Source organism: Nesoenas mayeri, assembly GCF_963082525.1.
Source record: "Nesoenas mayeri genome assembly, chromosome: Z".
Classification (NCBI taxonomy): domain Eukaryota; kingdom Metazoa; phylum Chordata; class Aves; order Columbiformes; family Columbidae; genus Nesoenas; species Nesoenas mayeri.
This window is the reverse complement of record NC_137542.1, coordinates 75,089,366-75,107,562: the sequence shown is the minus strand read 5'-3', so window position 1 is coordinate 75,107,562 and position 18,197 is coordinate 75,089,366. Positions and strand designations below refer to the sequence as shown.

At 42.0% G+C, this 18,197-nt stretch overlaps 1 protein-coding gene across 1 annotated transcript in view; it reads left to right on the top strand.

The window, feature by feature from the left end:
• Positions 1 to 18,197, top strand: part of LOXHD1 (lipoxygenase homology PLAT domains 1) — a gene marked incomplete at both ends in the record, with an annotated part of 153,982 nt that overhangs the window by 15,288 nt on the left and 120,497 nt on the right. The window contains 3 exons of the mRNA XM_080362565.1: positions 1,317 to 1,431; positions 11,689 to 11,769; positions 12,576 to 12,760. Of these exons, the coding sequence (XP_080218691.1) occupies positions 1,317 to 1,431; positions 11,689 to 11,769; positions 12,576 to 12,760 (381 nt within the window). The remainder of the gene's footprint in view (positions 1 to 1,316; positions 1,432 to 11,688; positions 11,770 to 12,575; positions 12,761 to 18,197) is intronic.

Genomic DNA, 18,197 nt, shown 5'->3' with positions numbered 1-18,197 from the left:
AGTCTCTAATCTGTTTTAGTCAAGTGGCCTGGGTTTTGCTCTAGCACTCGTCTCCATGCTTTTCAGTTAAAATGGTGATCTAATTTATTCTCTGTGATACTTTGTGGGAAGAGTGTTCATGGGGGAAAATGTCTGATGCTCAGAGTAGAGAGTCCCAATACATTTTTTTATCTCTTTTGAATATATATATATGTGTTGTAGTCAGGGAAAGATGGGCACTAACAAAATAGATAACAGTTGTGATACACCTGTGAAGACTGATATTTTTACAGCATTAGTTCTGAGAAATCACACACTTCACAGTCAGGTAGAGCAAGATGAAACGATGAAAATTTAGCCTTTCCTCCAGCTTACAGGTCTGAGCCTGAAATATTGTTATTAGCTAATGACCATCATATGTTCCAAAGACAAAAAGGGCCATCAGGATGCTCAGTGTGGCCATAGGCAAGGTTTTATAATTTCTTTCAATTCCTTCTGTACTGAACCAACAAAGACATGTCCTTCAGAAAGGCAATCTATTTTCAAGCCTTAAGTCTTGTTCTAACTTCACTCATCATCTTGCTTAAGAAATGTGTGTCTGACCGTAATTTGAATTTATTTAGCTTTACCTTCTAGCCATTGGATCTTTTCATGCCTTTCTTCACTTGAATAAAAGGCACTTTTTAACTTGTATCTCTCCCAAGAAGATATTGATGTGTGGTAATAAAGTAACCACTCAATCTACTGCTTGGTAAGATAAATTGATAGAGGTTTGAGACTCTAATTTAAGCATTTTCCTACCTTATTCTCATCATGATTTACCATTTGGTCTCTAGTAAAATCTCTAGAACAACTGAAATGCGAAGTTTCTGGCTGTAGTGATTTCTCAGCTTCATACAAATGCATTATCAAAGCAAACAAGAAGGAGTGCATTGCGCCGATGTGCATAAATGAAAAACGGCTCAACAGCTTCACTCTAACACTTCACATAAATTCATCTGTTATATGTAATACACACACAAGTATTACGGTAGGGAAGGTGATGTGTTCACAGAGAAGTGCTTTATTTTCAACAAAACCCATCCTAACTCCATCCCTTTCTGCCCATGTAAAGCGTTTCCATCAGTTTTAGTTCAATGTAATGATTTTCACCTGTTGTGTTGATCCTCATCAGTGACTATGTCCTGTCCAAAGAGACAGGTTGGGTTTGGTGGTGGGTGCAGCGATCCATCTCCAGGGTCTGTATTTCAGCTCAGGTTTGGGGGTGACTTGAATATATAATGTATAAGATGATGGATTTCTCCTGTTGTCCTGATCTTTCTTTTTTCTTTCCACAGTTTATGAGGTGGTGACAGTGACAGGAGATGTCCGGGGAGCAGGAACCGATGCCAATGTCTTTGTTACACTCTTTGGAGAGCATGGGATCACTCCCAAGACTCATCTCACAAGCAAGTGAGTATCTGGAAGGAAATCTGTATCCTTGAAGCCTGTTCCTCAGTAACTTTTATTGTGTTTTGATGAAACACAATATTGTACTGATGGACGTGAAGGGAATAAATCTAAAAGGTATTTCAAGATCACCAGGGAAATCTGAATTTTTCCCATTGCATATTTCTTACCAAATCCCCTGCAAACCTGCATTCCTTTCTGTAGGTGTAAATGTGTGTGCAGATGCACTTTATACAAGACTCACATTTGCAAGGTGCTGGGGATACTTGTGTTTCTTAAAGCTTAAATTAGGAGATCCCAATTTAGGAGCCGAGAATATTCATTGCTTGTTGGGGTGGGCATGATGGGTTGTGTTCGCGTGCCTAAATCCCACTGAGGTCTCCATGCTAAGTCAGGTGCAGAGATAAGTGTCCTTGAGTGTTTCTGAAGACTAACTCAGTGGGGTTGAAGTAAAATTGTTGATGGGTAACCGCCCACACCCAGTCATAGGAAACCTGAGGCAAGCAGAAATGGAAGATTTTAAGCTGTTTCTTAATTTAGGGTGTTTTCATTCTATCCGGTGTGTGCTTTGTTGAACGTTGTAGTGGTTGCACACCATTGTGGTTGCACACTGTTGTGGTTGCACTGTTCTGCTTTTCTGATGCCAATGCCACCCTCAGGATGAAACTTCTCAATTGTCATCACTAGGTTGAATTTAGGGAAACCATATTTTTTAATTTAAGAACCTACTATAACGATTTTCATTAAGACCTACTATGAGGGGTTTTTTTACCTAAAAAAAGAAAAAAAAAGGAAAAGGTGAGCATCAGGGCAAGCAGGTGCTCAGCTCACATGAAAGCAGGGTGACTTATAACAAAGACCCAGCTCTGCATGTACTAATTTTCCCTTAGCAAGACAATTACACTAAGATAAAGCATAAATCCCTTCTCCAGGGTCTAGCAGAGGCTGTGTGTCTCTGTTTTTTGATATTCTTATTGTTTTGGTGTTCTTGAAAATGTGTTTCAGAAATTCTTAATCCTGAGCTAATTGTCACACGGTAACTTCACATTTTCTCCATTTCTACAGCACCGACAAGAGGTACCTGCAGCTATTTTAAATTTTACCCTCAAAAGAGCTTCTCTTCCCAGTGAAGCAACTCAAATGAGAGTCTGTAAAGAAAATGATATGGGAATGGTAAAGAAAATACATGAAATTTCAGCCCTGTTTGCCATATTCGAAATTCAGAAATCAGAGCTAAGCAAAGGAGTATCATTATCCCAGCATCTCTAGAAACACCAGGGAGAAGTTGATGATTATTTATGATATATGTGCACAAAAAGCTTTGTCTCTGTTCTGTGACTTCCATCCAGACATCCCAATGAAGTTATAAAGCTGAATAACCTTTCTCTTGATTTAACGAAGAAGAAAATGGAGGCAAGCAGGTAGAAGATGGCATAGCTCCACAGTAGGTCAGTATCAGATCTGGGAGCAGCAGCAGCTCTGCTGTGGAAAGAGCTTCAAGCACCCAAATCTGCCTTGTAGTATTTGGCAAAGTCATCAAAGCAACATCTGCTTTCCAGGGAGTTTCCTTGTGGTCAGAATTTACATAAAGTGCCATTTCATTGTGAAAGGGCTTTATCATAGAATCATAGCATCACAGAGTATTTTGGCTTGGAAGGGACCTTCCCAGCTCCCCCAGTGCCCCCCATGCCATGAGCAGGGACATCTTCACCAGCTCAGGTTGTTCAGAGCCCCGTCCAGCCTGGTCTGGGACGTCTCCAGGGATGGAAAGAATCCAAATATTACCTTCCAGAAAACAAACAAACAAAGAAAACCAAAAAACCCCACAACTCTATATCCTTTAGAGAAGAAAACAAGAGATCTCCAAAATAGATTTTTTTAATCAGTTGTGACCTTAAACTCACCTCCTGCACTCACTACTTTTGTTTTAATGAAAGAAATAAGTGACACACAGGGATGCTTTTAGGTTGCAGCAGCAGCAGTCTGAGCTTGTTCAGACCTGGGTTAACACTTTGGGCTTGGTCCCTGTTGCTGCAGAAAGCAGATGGCTGAGGAGTTGGTGAGCAAGGATGAAAGGCACAGATTGATAATGTTCTGCAGTTCAGGGCTTTTAAAACGAGTCTCGTAGGAGGTAACTGCTAGACCTGCAACTACATCTTTCCACTGGGGGTTTCCCAAATACCAGCAAAATTTCTCCATCTCTAAGCAAAGCCTGGCAACTTAGAGTGCTTCATCGAGGAACTGCGAGAGAAAAGCTGGTCCAAGTGTAGGAGTGTCTGCAGATGTGCTTAATTGATAGTCTTCTCTCCTAAATACGAAACAAAACATGAAATAGTCAGTTTGGCCCCAAATTTATTATGCAGCTCTATGAATATGGCAAAAGGATGGAATCTCATGCATCTTTCAACAAAATGTTTACTTGAGTTCACTTATGACTGCAAATGCATGGCATTTTATAGGTGTTTATATTTCCCCGTGTATGACAGAAAACTAAAATATCATGCGTTGCCTAAAGATGTTACTACTATTTCAGCTTCTGGTTAGAATAACTGTTTCTTATTTCTTTTGTGATTGCGTGCTGGTAGTGAAATACATGACATTTCAGATCTTTTTGTCATGCACGGTAAAGGGAAGACATGGCAAGCTGATGAAATATCATGTGTTTTTAACATTGGCCAACAATAAGGTAACTGTGAAAAACAGACACAAATCTTCATCATGACTTGTCAGGACGAACATCAGTTCTGGAAGTGGCAGCACCCAAACTCTGTTGCCAAAATATGCATTTATTTAGGCCAGTAGGTTTAGCCAAGTAGTGTTTGGGTCTGGAAGGTACTGGAATAAATCCTCCTTTGCAGTCATTTTCTGCCAGTTTGGGGGGATGGTGACACCTCCCCATTGGTGCCAGAGGTGGTGAATGGGTCCTGGCAAAACATTGCTCAACATAGGCTGCTCTTTACAAAATCTCACTTCAAAACCCAGCTCAGAAAGTTCTCTGGGTCCCCACCTGCCATCCTGCACCAGATACAGCTCAGCCAGAAGACAAAAGCCTGACCACAACAAGTTTCTTTCCATGAGCTCCATCATGGGTGGGCACCCAGACATTGCTGGATGGTATCTTGGTAGTGACCAAGACCTTTTCCACAGGCAGAAGCTGCTTATCTATGGTCCAATACATACCAAACAGTGCTGATCCCCCACAGTCTCATGTTTTTTACTGCTCATGTGCTTTCCAATGTGCTGGGGCTGAAGTAGGATAGAATTGACTGTAAAACTCAACCGGGAATGCAGCTGGCAGCTCATTTACAGTGTTTAGTTGTAAATATATTTATTTATTGCTAGTGTAATTAAATCCACTTTTCTGTGTCAGGCTTACCTGGTCTAGCTTGTGACAACTGCAATAAATAATCACAGGGAGACTTTTCCTGAAAAAAAAAAGAAGAAGAGATAGAAGAGATTTAGCAACTATGGCAATCTGAAAGAAAGATGAAGTAATTGCTAAGTAACAGCTGGCATCTTACTGAATTTGAGGACCATGCATTGAATTATTATTATTTTTTTTTTATTTTTTTTTTTTTAATTTTCTATGCTGAATACCTTTAATCAGCCATCTTGGGTCACCAGACAGAGCTGTTCCTGTTCCTAATGCCAGCAAAAATAGACAAATTGTAGAGTGTATCAGTGATGGTCTTTAGAGGATGTTGATGTTTGTAGCTTTACTACAACTCAGCCATACTGAGTTTCCGAAGATCTGATTTGGTTGTTTGACTGCTCTGGAAAAAATAAAATATGGAGAAGCAAGCTTATTCACTCTGAATAGTTAATATAATGAGTTAGAAGGTGTTAGAAAATTGGTATAGAAGGGGCTGTTGAGGCTAAGAAGCAAACAAACCCCAGGTGCAGTGGAGAAAGGCTCCTCACACCACTGCTAAAGCACTTCTCGATAAATAAGTTGCAATACTTTCCCTTTAATGACACAAGACATTTCCTATGTTAAAGCTGCTTATGTATCTAACCGTAGTCTGATTTGTGCCTGTACAAACCTGTAGCACATAGGCCACATTCTGAAGACTTAACAACCTCGTGCGGTGTTAAGTGACAGCTCAATTCGGAGTCTATATTCGGGAAGGGAAATTTCATCTCTCTCATGATCAGGCATATTGGTGAGACTCTGTCTGGCATTTCAGGAACAAAACCACCTGAGAGGATCATCAGCCAGCAGTGTTGGGCAACCTAAAAATAAAAGCTGGTAGAACTGGTGTACATATGAATTATAATCCACCTGCAGCTATGCACATAGCAGCTGGTGATGCTAGTTACAAGGAAGGTCAAGCCTCAGAGGGAGAAACAGGAATTTACTAAAAACGTATGGAATTTTAAGGGAATTTAGCTCCTAGACCAGATCCCTGCTGGGGACTGTAAAATCTGGCCAGTTTTCCCATGGGGTGGCTATAAGGTGCCTTCTTGGAATAAAGTCAACTTTTCTGCCTTGCTCAAAATCCTGTCTCTACCCCCCAGATCACTAATCTTAGCTTAAAAACATCTGAGCTCATTCTCATTAAAATCTTCAAAAATATTTCTCCATGGGAATAAGGTAGAAATTTTCAGCAAAGTAAAATTTGCCCCCAAATTTGGCGAAGTAGATGGAATTCAAAATGTCATTTAGTACTGGGAAATGCTGAGCACGCTTTGCACAGTTTCTCCAGAAAATAGCAACCAAATTGCTCGTAACAAAGACATAAAGCATAGCTAAGATTATCTAAATTGAATATCACAGTATTCTTTATGCAAATCATACCACCGAAGATGGAGAAGTGGTATTAAGATACTACTGCTCCACGCAGCACAAAGTGAAAGAGCGTATATCCAACGTGTACCATTAAGGTTATTAAAATCTATACTGTGGATGCTTATGGATAAGACAGAGGCTTTTTATATGTGCCCTACTGCATTTTGTAAAGTTTCAGGTTAAGTTTGGACACAGGCTCTTGCTGTTTTGGGCTGGTGTTTGGCTCCTGGGTGTCATCATGCTGCTACACCCCTGAGCAATTTATCTCATTCAATTAAATCCTTTCAAGTGGGACCATTTTTTTTCTTTTAGTAATTCTTCTGTGCTTGTTTAAGTAGGGTTCCTCCTGCTGGTCAGGTTAATAATGTCCTTGGTACAGAGACATCTGTGGTCACTGTGCTTTTCGTCTGGTTTCTTCTCCATCTGGAGCATTTCTGGACATGTGCTGCTTCACGCGTTGTTTCCAGCCGCTCGTTGATGGATGTTGTCAGCTTCATGACAAGAGTCTTGGCAAAATATTTGCAGACCAGACTCCCTGGAGTATTTGTTACTCCAAGAAGGAAGTTAATGATGCTGCTATTGAAGCTTGTGTTAGGAGTAAATATGGTTTGAACATATGTTTTTTTTTGCTGTCTGTAAATCCATCCAGGTCGGTGTCCTCTCTCCAGGAGTGATTGACGGTGGATGTGTAGGGAGGAACAGAAGAATGAAGCAAACACATTGCAAACATTTTTCCAACAGCTTTTTGCATCTTATGGCAAGCTGCTGTTCTAGCCAGAGCCCTGATAACTCAAATTCGCCCAGCCTATAATGTATGTTGGATAATCTGAGGGTGAGCAAAGCTGTCTGGATTTTCAAGCCAGTAAAACAACAGGGACAAACCAGTGCACATCCCTGTCACCTCTATATGTCAAAACCACCCCTACTCCACGAGAAACTCACCTCCTGTGAGACAACAAGCAATGCGAACGGCGGTGTTTTTTTCCCAGTGGGTGACAGGCAGTAGGACGGTTTTTGCTGTGTGACCTTCTGAAATGATCCCCGGTACCCAACTCCCTCCTGCTGGTGCTAAATGTCAGTGGCAGGAGCAGGGGGACCTGCAGGTAGAGATACAGGGAGATGCCACTAAGAATTGATTCCTTCTGATGATTTAATGAAGCGTCTTTAAAATTCTGTTCAAACTGACATCCGCCGTAACACTTCGTGCTTCTGTGCAGCCCTTCATCCACCGTGCTTTTGCAGGTGGTTCTGTGTGTACAAAGCATTGTCAGATAAAATGCCTAATAGAAAGGCGATTTAAATGACCATTAATGCAGTGATCCAAAGATAAATTTGTTCGGGTTAGTCTGTCACTGCTAAAGGTTATTATTTTTATGCCTTCGCTGCAATCAGTACCTAGGTTTTTCCTCTGTTCCTAAGAGATCAGGTCTGGAAAGGGTGCTGTTAGCTGATCAGAAATCTGAATTTGATCTACAAATATTCAGAATTTCAGTTTCAAATGTGACTTTCATTTAGGTGGTGAGATTAGCTTTTGTTAATTTCCTTTTATTATATATATATATTTATATATATATATATATATATATATATATTTGTGTGTTTATGTAGTCTTGCATTTAAAACTGCATCATTGAGGGTTTCTTGTTGTCAACATACCAAGCAGTAGTGAAACTCCCAGGGTACCAGCTCTGTTGTCTGTGCAAACAGCCTACAGAAGAGATGCAAGCAGGGATTTATAAATACTATCCTTGAATTTGCACAAGTTCTTGTGCTGCTTTTTAGCACACTTATCCAAACAGGGGACATTTTGTTCTAAATCATTACACATTTGCAGTACCATGAGTAGTGCAGCCTGCAGGTAATCATTCAACCAAAACAATCTGAAAACAGCTTCAGATACCAAATATAATTGAGGATGTCATATAACAATTTTTGAAGAAGTTTCTTGGGTGTTTCTTACAAAGTAGTCCAGTAAAACACTACAACAGAGAGCTGGTAAAGCAAATTAAATACATGAAATAAAAAACCTGATTAAAACATGTTTCTGAATTTGCCCTAGCCTGATATCCCAGCCAAACAATGAAACTCCAAGAGAAATTCTGTTGATCTTCAGACTAAGCTTATGGCTACCCGTGCCCAGTCCCTTGGTCTAAACCCAGTCAACCTGAACACTGGAAATTCAATGCTGCAATTTCCAACTCAATGTTTTCACTGCTTTGTTTGTCACTGAAGCTGTGCAAGCCAGCATGGTGCATTGTTTGGTGTAACGAGCTCCTTATGACAATCAGGCCATGAATTTCTTACCCCTGCCCCAGCCTGGATCAGACTCTGAGATGGCCCAGATGTAATTTTTTTTTACCCCATCCACCATGGGGTATTCTTTCACTTTTCCTGTTTCCTTTTAATTGGAAAAATTAGAACAATGTTAGAAGGAAGGATTGGATTTTTTCCTTAAAGCTTTCAATTTTTTTGTGATTGTGATCATAGAATAGTTTGGGTTGGAAGGGGCCTTCCCAGCTCCCCCAGTGCCCCCCCTGCCATGAGCAGGGACATCTTCACCAGCTCAGGTTGCTCAGAGCCCCGTCCAGCCTGGCCTGGGATGTCTCCAGGAATGGTTCATCCACCACCTCTCTGCCCAACCTGGGACAGTGTTTCACCACCCCCACTGTAATACATTTCTTCCTCATGTCTAGCCTTGCATCCTTGGTGCTGCCTCTGATGATGTGCAGCCCAAAACCATGTAAAGGTTCTTCAGCATTCCACCCCCACTAACACTGTGTTTTGGTAGAGGTGTTCATGGACAAAAACAATGTGAAGATCTTTCTTCATCAGCATCGCTTGCACTCCTGTTGTGCTTGTAATTTGCATTTCCAGTTTGAACCCTCAGTTTAAGGAGCTGTTCACCATCTCTGAAGGTGCAGCTCATTAAGATAGGTCTTGACACCTTCAGTGTCAAACATTTCTTCCTCAGGTCTAGCCTAAATACTAGGTGCTGCATATTCACCTCCAGAGAACAAACTCATCAGGTTCTTCCTACTTTTCAACAGCAAGTCTTCCCAGGAGTTTGACACTTGGACAACAGTCACCTTTCCAAATGCTTCCCCAAGCTCTTTCAAGATGCATCTGCTTGATGGGCACTTTTGGATGCTCTCCTGGTGCTCCTCCAATACTGGGTTTCCTCCCCACCACTGTCCCACCATCCCAGTAACAAAATCAGCCCAGCACCGTGGCAGGACTGCTGTAAACCAGCAATCACTGGGACTAGTGCACTGAAAGCTTTGGGCTAATTAGTCTCACTTAATATTTTTGTGCCCTCTCCATAGCAGTCTACAGTAGTGCATTGATCTCTGGAGCCGATGCACGGAGAAGCCGCTGTCATTACGATGCTCGCTCAAGCCTGACAAACTAATTGCCTTGCACTCGCTGACTGTTTTCTCTCTGACAGCCAGACTGGGGGAGGCTGGGCTGGATTTAATTGTCTCTTGTCTTCACGGCAAGGTTAACTGTTTTAGCCTTTGCATGTAGCAGCGATGGTCCTGGTGTGACGTCTGGAACAGCAGGATGGAGGAGGAGGCTGTGCGTACATTTCCAGAACAATATGAAATAACATTTAAACCAAGGTGTGAGCAGATCCTTCTGTGATGTGGAAAAGAGAGCTGAAAAAGCTTAACCCTCTTGCTCGGATTATTAATATTCATTAACTTTCTGAGTACAAGCTGCTTGTCACTGCGGCTTTATGCTGCTGAAGTGCTGTGGTTTCTTGTTATTTTTAATATTACTTGTGGATTTTACTGTGCTGAATCATCAACATCAATGCTTAGTGGACCAGGTGAAATTTGGGCCCATCAGGGAAGGCAGGTGGGAGACATCATGTCTTCATAGAAAGGATGGGTTTTGCCTTGGTGTTATTCATAGTGTTTTTATGGAAAATATAAGCTCAAAGAGGATGGAATTTCTTGCCAAAGATCACACCACAGGCTCGAGGCAGGACTGGGAATTAAATTCTTCATCCACTGACCCGGGTTATGTACTGTATATTGCCTTCCACTTGCACCTGTGAAATACAAACTGCACATTTAGCACTTCATAAACAAACAAACAAACTGGTCCCTGTCCTACAGTCATTTTGCTTTGAAAAAATCATGTAATCATGGAATCATTTGGGTTGGAAAAGACTCTTAAGATTATTGAGTCCCGCTGTTAACCCAACACTGTCAAGTCCACCACTACCCCATGTCCCTGAGAACCTCACCTCCGTGATCATTCAACCCCTCCAGGGATGGTGACTCCAGCACTGCCCTGGGCAGCCTGTTCCAATGCCCCACAGCCCTTTGGGGAAGAAATTGTTCCCCAGATCCAACCTCAACCTCCCCTGGCGCAACTTGAGGCTGTTTCCTCTCGTCCTGTCACTTGTTCCTTGGGAGCAGAGCCCGACCTCCCTGACTCCAACCTCCTTTCAGGCAGTTGCAGTGAGACAGGTCTTCCCTCAGCTCCTGTTCTACAGGCTAATGAGATACAAATCACATGAGAAAGCTGCAGAGGGAGTTCCAATAGTCATTAAAAAATGTTGGAAGATGGGAGCGGAAAGAAACTTTTTATGCATTTGGATGTTTTTATCTCTGGCTGAGCTCTGGGCAGATCTGCAGCTCCGCAGGGAACCTGTCAGGTTATGGACCACCTTTGCTGCATCACCAAGAGCTGGTCTACCTGATACTGGGGGCAAGAGAGGACACCTCTGAGAGCAGAACACAGCAAATGAGGTAGATGTGCAGGTGTCTTGATTCACCAAGGTCTTCCACGTTGGCTGGCCAACAAGCGCTCATACACAAGGACAAAACAAAATCTGACTCTACCACTCCAAGTGAGCACTTTCCACTCTCCCCTTTTCTTGCATTTTGATTTTTTTTTCTGTTACCTCTGTTTTAGCAACCAATGGGTGGGCTAGCAGAGTTGAGGAATCACAGACAAGGTGTTACCAAAAAGTTGGAGTTCTTCATTTTTGCTTCATTGACACTTCCATGAAATATCTTTGCTGGAGATCATTTTTAGACACCTCTGAAAGCCACTTGGTAATGGGAAAGTCTTACAGATTGCCCCAGCTTTTACATCTATGGGTGATTTAGTTGAGGATTTTGAAAAAAACTTTGTCATATTTTATTCTTGGAGGTGATATGGAATGTGATCCAAGGTTTGCATCTGCTTGGGCCAGCATTGCATTTCCCCCAAAGCTTACACCTCACCCTCTGGAAGGACTCTTAGAGATCGAGAAGGGAAAAAAAGCCCATTAAGTGTCAGTACTTAGGGCATCCAAAGTGTGTCATGGGAAAGAGGGCACAGAGAAGTAGGTCTACCCAGTGCTAGAAATGACATTTCTTCATCCTTAAACACTAGCACTCTGTCAGGCCACAACATGTGCTTGCTGACAAGGTTGTTATTTTCTTACCATAGCTTTTGGTGTGTGTGTATTACAGGAGCAGCACGGCATTTGAGAGGAGCAAAACAGACGTGTTCAGAGTAAAAACCAATAACGTTGGACAAATAAAGAAAATAAGGTACCCGCACAACGTTCCTACCACACTACTTGCTCTGCAAGGCGCTAATCGAATGACGGGCTGTAGAGGCTTTAGCGTTGACATGTTTTATTCATTATTCGCTAACGTGCTCCTATCAAGGTGAAGTTAACGGGTGGTAAAAGCTTGTTTACTGCCTAAGATTTGAACTGAAGCGTGAAATCACCTGCGGTATTACTTATAGCTATCCACGCTCCCCACCAAGAATTGTATTTCTGTCATATGCAATCACCGAGGAAGGTGTTTAGGGCTGTTTTTATGTCCTGATGGAGGTAAATGGAGTTTTACTAAATTAGTATAATGTAAATGATAATTATTATGTTTAACCACCATCTGACTGACCTATATAAAATTAAAAATTAGTAAGTAGTACAAAGCAGGCTGGGAAAATGGGAAGAAATAGGTAAAATAGAATAAGAGAAAAAAGCAGAAGGGACACAGCACAGGAGGAGAGCCACTTATGTTTTATCTATACAAAGTGAAGTGAATGAATGCATATGTTGAATGAGCATGCAGATATGTGTATGTTTGTGTGCATCACCTTGCAGATAAAAGCCCATATATGCACCTATGATATCTAACCACAAATTTATATGGAAGGTTGTTATTTTCAAAGTACCCTGAAAAAGCCCATAAGTCCTATGAAACACTTCAGATAGACAGGTCTGTAGAAGCATTTTTTTGGTATGGTTCCTCTAGCCTTGCCTAATATAAATTATTCCACAAAATTACAGTGCTAGCTGCCAGTCTTAATCAAAGTACCAAATCCAGGGTTGTTCTTCCTCTAGGATTGAGCACGACAACACTGGATTGAACGCAGGCTGGTTCCTTGACCGTGTCATTGTCACCGACATGAACAGACCTCACCTTCGGTTTTACTTCCCCTGCAACAACTGGCTGAGCAAGGAGGACGGGGACGGGCTATATGTCAGAGACCTCATCGGCAGCCTGAATCCCATGGATGTGCCCAAAAGTAAGGGTTTTCCAAAAAGCTCAACTTTCTGGTGTTCTGTCAGAACAGATGGGGTTGCTTTCAGATGAGCATGGTTTTAAACTAAAGGATGGGAGATTCAAGCTAGATATGGGGAAGAAATTGTTGTCCCTGAGGGTGGTGAGAGCCTGTCCCAGGTTGGGCAGAGAGGTGGTGGATGAACCATCCTTGGAGACATCCCAGGCCAGGCTGGACGGGACTCTGAGCAACCTGAGCTGGTGAACATGTCCCTGCTCGTGGCAGGGGTGGCACTGGGTGAATTTTGAAGGTCCCTTCCAACCCAAACCATTCTGTGATTCTATGATTCTGTATAAAATGTAGTTGTATAGTCTTCACTAATTTGAGTTTTCTTTGTAGTCAGTGAACAGAGAAATTGGGAGATGGAAGATGCCTCCAGAGGGTAATTCCTTCTTCCAGTGTTCGACCTGACATCTTAGGGTGGGATAAATGGCTATTTGGGGAAGATTTTTTCATTGATTGAGTACTGAAGGAACTGCAATGACTACTTTAAGTTAGTTTAAGTGACTGCATACAGATGAGGAGCATCCCATCCTGGAAGATGTAGCTGGTATCATTGTGTGCTACCAGAAGAGGTAGTGTGGTTGCAGCCCTGTGTATAAAGTTAAGTGTTTCCAGGCTCTGGTGATGACCTGCAGGAAATTTCCATAAACAAGCCAGCCCTCTCACTGTAATTCTACTCTGGTTTACTGTATGCGTATGATATCCATATTGAACCAGTGCCTATTTTTCAGAGTGGTTTTAAGCTAATGATGTTGAAATGAAGCCAGGACAGCTTGCAAACCAGACATGTACTCCCAAATTGATATCAATGTGTAGGCCATGTGGTGATGTATAGTGCATGTAACGTGAGTGGGAAGACGATAGAGACGTGAAAGTGGAGCCAGCAAAGCAGCCTCAGGTGGTATGTCAGCAGTTTATCTGCAAGTGCTAATGAGGAAACCGAGTTGTGTTTTCCTGATGACCTCACCAATGCATGACTCCCTTCTGGGAGCTTAATTTGGAGCACCGCTAGCCACAGGTCCAAGGGAAACTTGTGCCTTTGCTAGTATCACATACTTTTGAGAATAAGTAGTGATTTCTTCCATTAGTGTTGTTGGCATGACCTCTTAGGAGCTTTTTTTCTTTTTGGTAAAAATATTTTATTGCCAGCCTTGATACAGGGCTTTGAGCATCGATAGATAGTCCAGAAGAGCCAAGTATGATTTTTTTATTGAGGTCATGTTTTAAATTAACAGTGAAACAATATACCATGACACTGTTTGTTCCTGAGTTATTAAATAATTTTTGTCTACTAAGATACGACCTCCTAAAACAGTTTCAATATGTTGAAGATGTAAGCATTAAAGGATACTGTGTGTGAGTTAGCATTCACAAATAACATCCATTGACAAGAAACGTATGTGGGAGTATGTTATAAACGCAGACCCCTCCAGAGTGTCTGCCACAGGGGAATGAGATAATGTCTGGAGATGCCCTGCCAAAAACCCACCCTGTGACTGCTGGGACTGTATGTGCCAAAGGCCTTTGCTGTTGTTTTATCGACTTGGTTTGTGAAACTGAAGAGTTAAGGACACCTGAGGGGCAGGAGGGGTCTGGAGAAGGTGGCGGATGAGTCAAAGCAATACACAATTGGTGAGAGGTTCCCTGGAGGGGGAAGTCAACTGTTCAATCTTAATAGATTTTTACATGACACAACAGTTTATCTGAATTTATTTTTGCTCCTGCTTGGGAGAGCTGATTCAAAGGAGCACATTTGATTTCCTCCATCCTGCTCGACACCTGTCTTTCAGCAGGAAAAGATTTGTGGGTTAAACCCTCAGCTGTTAAAAAAATCAGTGCAGCTCCAATGAAATTACTGGAACAACTTTTCATTTCAGCAGGAGAAAACCTAGTCTCAAGCGCTCGATCTTCTGGAGAACCGTTATTGGGTTGTATATCAGCTATTCACTGCATGCTTGATCCAGGAAAAATACAAATAAGACTGCCTCTTGCCTTAAGAGTATGAAAGCAGGGATTTAACGAGGCATTTGTCAAAAAACGCATCTGTTCCCATTGCTTTTATCAGGAGAAAACCCTACTTTTGAGTAGGGTGGTTTGGATGCTTTGAGGCCGTCTGTGTAAACGCAGGGAGCTGGGCTGAGGCCAGAGGCACGAGTGAAGGGTTGGATGCCGTCCAGGTGGCAGGTCTGAATCTGTAAGAGGAGAGGGTTAGCTCGGCTATCTCAGGTTGCAGTTCCCCTTGAACCATAATTAATGAAAGATAAACATTCCCAGGCTGCTGAGGTGAACTATCAACTGCAAATGTAAATTTATCTGAATTCATTCGGTTCCCTCTGGATCTGTAAGGGTCTGAAATTAGATTGTGATATGCTTTTCTTCGTACATACAATTCATTTGCCCTAAATTTGGTTGTGTTGGTGTTGTTGCTTTGGGGTTTTTTTTGTTTGTTTCTTTCTTTTTCTTCCGAATGGATTAAACAGTGTTGTTTACACTTTAAGTATTAATATTTTCTAGACTACTAGATAAATGAATAATGATGTAAGATGGTGGTTTTATGTGCCTGTAAAGAAACATTAGTTGCTCTTTCTTCAGTCCGTGTTCCCATTAGCAGAGTTCAGTGCCATACTGTTCTCCTTTCTGGTCATGTCTCTTCAATCACTGTTCACCTTTTTATTTTTTAAGTTCTTTGCAAACCTCCCAGCAACTATAGGTACAGACCTGAGTCCTGTGCTCTGTTTTCATGCTCCATTTGCAGACACAGTCTGGTTTGTTTCTGGAGGTAAAACAAAGAAGTTTCCTTCGTGTTCCCTCCCCTGCAACTTCTTCAGCTTTTGACCTTCTCCTGGAGAACTTTCTCATCTTTGTCATGAGGACCTATCTTCCTCACTTGAACTGCTAGGACCTGCATCTTCTCTGAGATATGTGTGGGATGTAGGCTGGAGAAAAGTTAATTGTTTTTGTCTTGTTTCTGGTTTGTTGAACCTCTGTAGAGGCATTTGAAACACATTTGAAGGAGATTGTTGATGCTTGGACCAAAACCTTCCAAGCCATGTGGAGACTCAGACTCTTTCTTGGTAAGGAGCACAGGCCAGCCAGAGAATCCCTGTGGGGCTGAGAGTTTGAAGAGGTTAATTTAAAGGAAAAAAAAAAATAGAGACTGTATTTCAAATTGCAGAAAATAGTATGTTCTGAAAAAACAGTCCATATATAACTGAAACATTGGACACACAAACAGAAAAAAGAACAGTTCTTTTCATGGTCCAAATAGAGTTACCGAGGATGGCAGGAACACTTAATGACTGCAGATGCCTCAGTGATTGCAGATGCCTGAGTGATTGCATTTACTTGTCTGAATAAAATGGTTCCATGTTCCCTGTTGAGTGCCACACATTTCTCAAGAAGAACAGGTTACATTTTAAGTGTTCCTGCTTGAATGATCCTTTATTCCCTGTATTCACATCCACAGCATCATATGCCCATGGCCCTTTGACAGCGATAGTGCTGCAGATTCTTATTTACCCAGCAGCTGCTATTGGCAGCCTGGATTAATTTACACTACAGGTATTAATTACAAGGAAGGGCTATTGTTCAGCCTTATTCTGCTTCGCTTGAGTTTATGAAGCTTTAGGATTGTATGACTGTGGCTGAGCCTTTATGCAAGGGACCGGCTCAAAGCTGAAGTCAGGTGCTCATTTTCCTTTGAGTATGGTGAGTTTTGGATCACTCGGAAGGTGTCTGATGTCCTACCAAAGCGGTGGGGGAGGAGAGCACTAATTGGGTCAGTAACCCAATGGAGATACAAAAGAAAATGAGATTTGGGAATCCGTTCCCAGCCTGTTGTCTGGTGTTTGCAGACCAGCCATGAATCACTCGTGCCACTCTGTGGACAGACCCTTGTGTCTCCCACCCCATGGTGACTCCCATTTGGTTGGATTTCACTCCCTTTTCCCTGCTGGTTTGCAGCCCCAGAGCTGCTCCACACCCACTGCAGGTGGGACACCTTGGCTGTGTCTTTCTCCATCCCTGTGTGTGATGGGTACATCTTTTATCACCCAGCTGTAAAGCAGGGGGTCCCAAGATTTGGCCTTCAGGTGGATTGAAGTGTGTCTCAAGGCGTAACACTGGAATATTTTTGCAAGGCTACTTTTTGTGCTAATTCATAAAAGGAGCTGAGGTTTTGTTGGCTTACGTGGTACGTTAATTATCCATAAGCCATCTTCTTTCTGGGGTCACAACAGACTGTTACTGCTATTTAGCTGGTTGAGCTTAGTCTAAGTTATCTACATTGTGCCCCCCAGTTTTCCTCAGAACAAGGGAAAAGGTTGTGGTTATGTACAACCAACACACATTGGCTGTTCTTGATCACCCTTGAAATCTCTCCCTAACCAGAACAATTCTCCATACTCACTCTTTTACTGAGAGAAAGCAAGAATATTATTTCTGGAAGGGCACTCGCTTGCTCCTTAAAACCATGTTAAAGAGCACAGATACCTGAAAATTAATTCAGTCTTCTGTATGATCTCTATTTATGCTAACCTGTCAAATTTTGGTCAAGTCTTGCCAACCAGCCTGCTGAGGCTGAGAATCAGGGACTGATTTCCAGCTGGCTCTTTGGCCATCAGCACTATGAAATTGTTTAATGTTGGACACAAAGGGCTGCAAATGTTCATGGGACAGCAACTCATGTCAAACTCTTTCAAAGCTGCATATTCACAGTAGGACAGAAGCATGTGTGTGACCTCAAAGTGTAAAACTCCTCTGTTCTCTGGTTTTGTAGGTATGGTTTGGTCTTATTTGCTCTATTAAAAATGAATGTGTTTCCAATGAGTGCGTTATATATCACGTTACTGAGGAGCAGGGCAGTCAATATGCCTGGCACACCCAGACCTTGGGGATGGGAGCATCCAACACCATTGCATTAACATCTTTTCCATACTTAAAGGTGCCAGGCATTGGTCACCTTTTTGTTTTGTTTTGCTTTTTGTTTTTTTATACATATTACTTTAAAAATGGATTGCAAGACAAGAGTCAGTGTAGCCATGCTCTATCTGGGGTTAAATCTGCATGTTTTCTGCCTTGCTTATACAAGAATCAGCTTTGAACTGGAAGGTCAATGGTTGTGTCAATTCTGGCATGACTTGGGTTTGATATATGGTGTATCTGTGAGTTTTCACGGTTATGTCATAAGGGGTAGTGGCTGTAAGGTCACACTGAGAGACTGGAAACTGGATTCCTGTAAAGCCAGTTGAGTGGTGAAAAGTGCCCATGCACTTATACATGCAGAGGGTAGCCTTGCCTTTAAAAAATGGCAACAAAATTTATTATAATTACAAATGAGAGAAGTTCAACTGAGCAACTTGCAGGTCAGCCTCAATCCATTAGTATCTCACAAGTTTCT